Source organism: Montipora foliosa, chromosome 9 (genome assembly GCF_036669935.1).
Source record: "Montipora foliosa isolate CH-2021 chromosome 9, ASM3666993v2, whole genome shotgun sequence".
NCBI lineage: Eukaryota > Metazoa > Cnidaria > Anthozoa > Scleractinia > Acroporidae > Montipora > Montipora foliosa.
In genome coordinates this window covers 883,132-888,131 of record NC_090877.1, presented here as the reverse complement: position 1 = coordinate 888,131, position 5,000 = coordinate 883,132, and the positions used below count along the sequence as shown (strand labels likewise).

The 5,000-nt window shown below is 39.8% G+C and overlaps 1 protein-coding gene across 1 annotated transcript in view; it reads left to right on the top strand.

Annotated features, from left to right (window-relative positions):
* LOC137970051 (cytosolic Fe-S cluster assembly factor NUBP1 homolog) overlaps window positions 1–4,274 on the top strand; it is a 15,033-nt gene extending 10,759 nt beyond the window's left edge. The window contains exons 9-10 of the mRNA XM_068816509.1: window positions 2,163–2,349; window positions 3,130–4,274. Of these exons, the coding sequence (XP_068672610.1) occupies window positions 2,163–2,349; window positions 3,130–3,170 (228 nt within the window). The 3' untranslated portion in view covers window positions 3,171–4,274. The remainder of the gene's footprint in view (window positions 1–2,162; window positions 2,350–3,129) is intronic.
* The last annotated feature ends 726 nt before the right edge of the window (window positions 4,275–5,000 follow it).

Below are 5,000 nucleotides of genomic sequence, written 5' to 3'. Positions count from 1 at the left end.
ATAAAATGGCTAATTTGAACTGGAGAACAGGCGAGCAATGACAAAATATCTTAGGGAACAAGGGAAACAAAAACAATTTTAGGGATCAAAAAAGCTGAGAACAAGTTTGAAAGTAATTTCGGGAACAAGGAAACAGGAGCAAATTTTTATAAGCGAATGTTGGTGTTATTAAAGTTTTTCGTTGTTTCGTGTCCATGTTGGTGAAATAGTAGATTTTACAGTGACACATTTGCTCTCAATACTATGCCAAGCCCGCTCCCGAGAATAAATACAGAAGCAGGTCCTTTCGCCCGAAATAAGCTGAGTCCGTTTGCCCAATACGTAATAAAAGAACAAACAGCAAACCAAGTTCATCCATATACATATGCAGACCAGCGAAATGTTTCCTTGAATTTCAACTATTTTTCCATTAGAATACGTGACACATAATCTGTGTTCGATAATAGAAGAAAGAACAAATTATTTATTAAAGTTTATCAGTGTACATAGAAAAGACCGCTCCGTGCAAACACTTTCTCAATTTGGGCGAAAGGACTTTCATTCCCAGCGAGCCGGCTCTTAGTTCGGGCGAATAAGCTAAATGTAAATGTGCGCTTAGTTGACCGCTTCCTACAAGGGCTTTTCAGGATCAACCGGCTCAACAGGATCAGACCGAATGCATGTGAAGGCGCTCACGGCTGCCGCTGTACGATCCACTGTACGTGTGATCTCGGAGCACCGCAAACCCAGCCAGATGTAATTGACTGGGAGTCGATTTTGAGGAGGGAGGAAAACCGGAGTACCCAGAAAAAGACCCTCTGAGTCAGGTTGAGATCGACTGAAACTCAGCCCACATACGACCCGAGGCCAGAGTTGAACCTGGGTCACAGAGGTGGGAGGCACGATTGATGACCACTAAATCACCCTGACTCCCCTTTGCCCTCCCCGGGCAAAACGAGTGGAATTTCTTAAATTCATGTACACAATTAAAATTGCTACAACGTATATGCTCAATGATTTACTTAAAATTCTTGCGCCGCTGTTCCAAGTAATGATAAGCAAAACCAAAACCAATGGCTGCTTGCGTGCACGTAGACTATTTTCCCGCACTCAAAGCCACGTTTTCATAGATACGGGGATTTCACCGGTGGTCAAATTTTACCGGCTACTGCTGAAAAAAGGAAATCATAGACATCCCCGACGCTTCTGTATTTCTGCAATGGTCGGCGACAATTCAGGAGACAGGAGGACTTCTTCATGAGAATTAGCATGGAAGTTTATCTATTAAAAATTGAAGCGCAGCCAGGATTAGGCATATTAAAATACAATAAAAAACGTTCTCTGGCTAAAAATTTTGAAAAAGAATATAAGCTTTCGGCTGTCGATCTACAGCCTTCCACGGATAAAACGTTGAATGTAAATTAGTGAAATATATACAAAAAAGGCGAGATAAAAATGATAAAAAGAACAGAGTAAAGGTATGAAAAATGGTGGCTATTGTTTAAAAAGAATTTTATACTGATTAGGAATCGGCTTAAAGTTATTGTCAGCATGCTTGGTAGAAGAGGTGTGCCAGGCCTCTAGAGTTTTCCTAACACGAAAAGAGCCTTTGTCGATAACTCGAGAATGATTGAAATCAATGCGATGACCGAAAGACCACGCATGTTTCGCAATGTTTGACCCATTAGCACATGTTTTTACATTCCTAACGTGTTCTTTCTTGCGGGTTTCAAAGCAACGGCCAGTTTCACCCATATAAGTTTATCTAATACGGCAAACGGTAGGCTTCTGCGTGGTGTAATAGCGTTTACAAACACAGAGGGCAAAATTACTAAATACTGATTGGCTGAGACAGAGGGCATTCTCATTTATTTCGGTAATCCAGTACTGTAAATTTCTTCACTCCAGTGTCTCTCCACCCCTCGACAGTTTCTCGACAAAATCTGGGACTGTCGGCAGACAGTGACACCACGACATATTGAATCTTGGCTTTAGGGTTCTGATTGCTTCGTCGCGTTGCAATTAACATATTTGGTTTCACGAGACTAAATTAAAAACCGCTGTGCATTTTTCTTGAGATCTCATGAAATTAGGGGTGTAGTTGTAATTGATTTTAGCATTAACAATTCGAATTCTTTTCATTCACATCATGCAAGAAACCGCTTCTTTTTCTCTCACCGCAGAAAGAGTCAAAGATCTTCCCACCAACCACAGGCGGGGCAGTAAAAATGGCGGCCGAGATGGAAGTAGCTTTCCTTGGCCAAGTACCCCTCGATCCTCGGATAGGACGCTGCTGTGATGAAGGAAAGTCATTTTTGTCTGAGGTTCCGGAATCACCAGCCGCTGACGCTTACAAGCAAATAATTCAAAGTATGCAGGCTTAGTGTATATCTCTTATTTTGTGGTCCAACATATAATACTCGGAGACAATTTTGCTTATTGCTTCTTCGGGTCTCGGAAAAATACTACGCAACTCGCAAAATATCCGCGTGTATTATAAGTCAAACCATCGAATTAGATGTATTTATTATTCCACTATTACGTCATTTTACCATATTTGGTCAAGAGAACGCGCAAAATATGAGACGGTATTACACTGTAGAACAGAGCAAATACGGACGGAACTGGAGTTTTCGATGAACGAAATTGTTTTCAACACGATACAAAGCCCGAGAATTTAGCTTGTCATCGCTTGTCTCTCGTCATTTCGTTTATACAATCAAATAAAGGACATTTGGCTGGCTTTCTGTGCCGTTTACATCGTTCGCAAGCGCCCTGAAGGACAGATGATGCATTTTTTTAGAAACACTCTTACCAAATAAAATTGAAGCAAAATAACACCTTTTTGTATAGTGGAATACTAAATCTCTTATTCGATGGTTTAACATATAATACTCGCGGACATTTTGCTCATTGCTGGTATTTATAATACTACGCAACTCGCAAAATATCCGCGCATTATATGTTAAACCATCGAATAAGATGTATGTATTCACTTCTTCAAAGAGTTTCAGCGAACTGGAAACCGCCCAACTTTCGTAAACTTTGTGTTGTCTTTCCCGTCGAACCTTTCTTTTTTGTCTCAACTATTTAAATGAACTTTGTTTGCAGGTGAATTTGGGATGATTATTAATTTTTTTTTTTTTGTAGAAATTTTAGACTATTGTGCGGATAAATCAGAAGATCAGTGAATTGCACCGGGAAGGATCACCTCAGATCGTTCGAAAACAGATTCTGTCTTCAATGATTTAAACAAAGTCTGTGATTGGATGATGTTGAATTCGCCCGAAACAAAGAGGGAAGCATGGAAAAGTGGGGCTGGATTGACCAATCAGGTCAATAACCAGCCTACTTTAATTTCAATCCGACGACAAAAAACAGATCACTTGACTGTGAAGGTGACTTTTTTTTGTAAATGGAACATATGAACGACAGCTAAACAGAGACACATTCTAATAACGAAGGAAGGAGGACTGTGATGTGCCAATCATTGGAGGATAAACGCAATCAAAAAAAACAAATATGGCAAAAAACCTTACACAGAGACGAGCAGATTCTTTTGGACACGTCTATTGAAGAACCTGGTTATCAGTTGTTTCTGCAACAGTAATTTCTGGGAGGTTGTCAGTTTCATATTCCGATAGGGGAGTGGAGAAAACCCCTGTCTAGGGCTCAGGTTTTGGCTCTTGGAATGGAGAACTTCGCTCATGGTATAAATACCTTTTTACCAGTTCAGTTTTCAGGTCTATATCATGCGGACGATTACCTCATCAGTTTCAGTTTCATCAATTTCTGACTTCTCCATCTGTTGTCAAAAGACTTTCCTATTCGGCTTTTAATGTTGTCAAGAACTAGTAATAGTAATCAGCAGTGATTATCTTCTACGGAAAGCAGAGGGTAACAACAAAAAACGGTGCAGAACAGGATTCTGTTTGAGTGTCCTTTTTGTAATGGGTCTCGAGTGGTGTCCCTTTTAGCCCTTGTTTCTCATCCGATAAAAAGAGAAGCAGCTAAAAGCGAACTTTCTTCTGTTTCTTTTCTGCTTCATATTGCCACCGTGGTGTGTTCTGTTAACGTAAAATTTTGATTTCTGAGCAAGTTTATAGAAAATTTGCGACAAATTCGCCGTTGTCCTCGTAGGAAAGACTGTCCTTCCGTGATTTCTTTTCAAAGGAACAGTATCAAACTTAGATTCATATTTTTTTGCAGTTTACCTGTCCTCTTACCACTAAAGTCAAACTCTACATCTCTATGCAATAAGCGCATTAAAAAGTTCCTCATATTACTGTGTAAAAGTCTGCTTTTTAATGATTTTTCTGCTTCTGTGTATGGAAAATAACTGAGTTTTCTCTGCGGTCTTTTTCCCATGATCTTCGTGGAAGTTACATTCTGTCCCTCAACAAACCTAGAACCACAAGTTATGGTCTTAGTTCCGCTTTTTCTTACTCATCAGCTAACTCGTAGAATGCGCTACCTGATTTTACCCCCACCGCTGAATTAGCAGGTTTCAAAATGAGAATCCCGGGCCGCATTTTGCATTGCCGCTTTCCTTTTTAATTAATGTTAATAATTTATGTTTAGTTATGTATCTATATATGCTATGTATTTTAGTTGTAAATGTAATGTCTCGAAGGTAGCAGCTCTTGTAGTTAGTCTGAAATTCGAAATGAAAGAAAGTTTATGCATGTGTGTATGTTACCTTAAGCAGGGCGCGTGCGTACACGTTGTATTCCGTGACTCCAGTGCTTACCATGAGAGATAAAATGACTTTTTCGACGAATATTAAAGCGATCGAAACCTTACACTTAATTGACAAGGATGGTCTGGGGCTGTGAGTAGGAGTGGGATCTGTCTCATATGATGTAGGGGCCGATATTTCTCTCCCTCAATGCCGTACCGGGAGGAAGGTCGGTATCTGAAAACAGCGAAGGGCCAGCTAAAAATAATAGTAATTTAAAAATTTATAGCGCGCAAATAGCTATATGAATATATGAGTATCTGTATGAATATAAATATGCGTC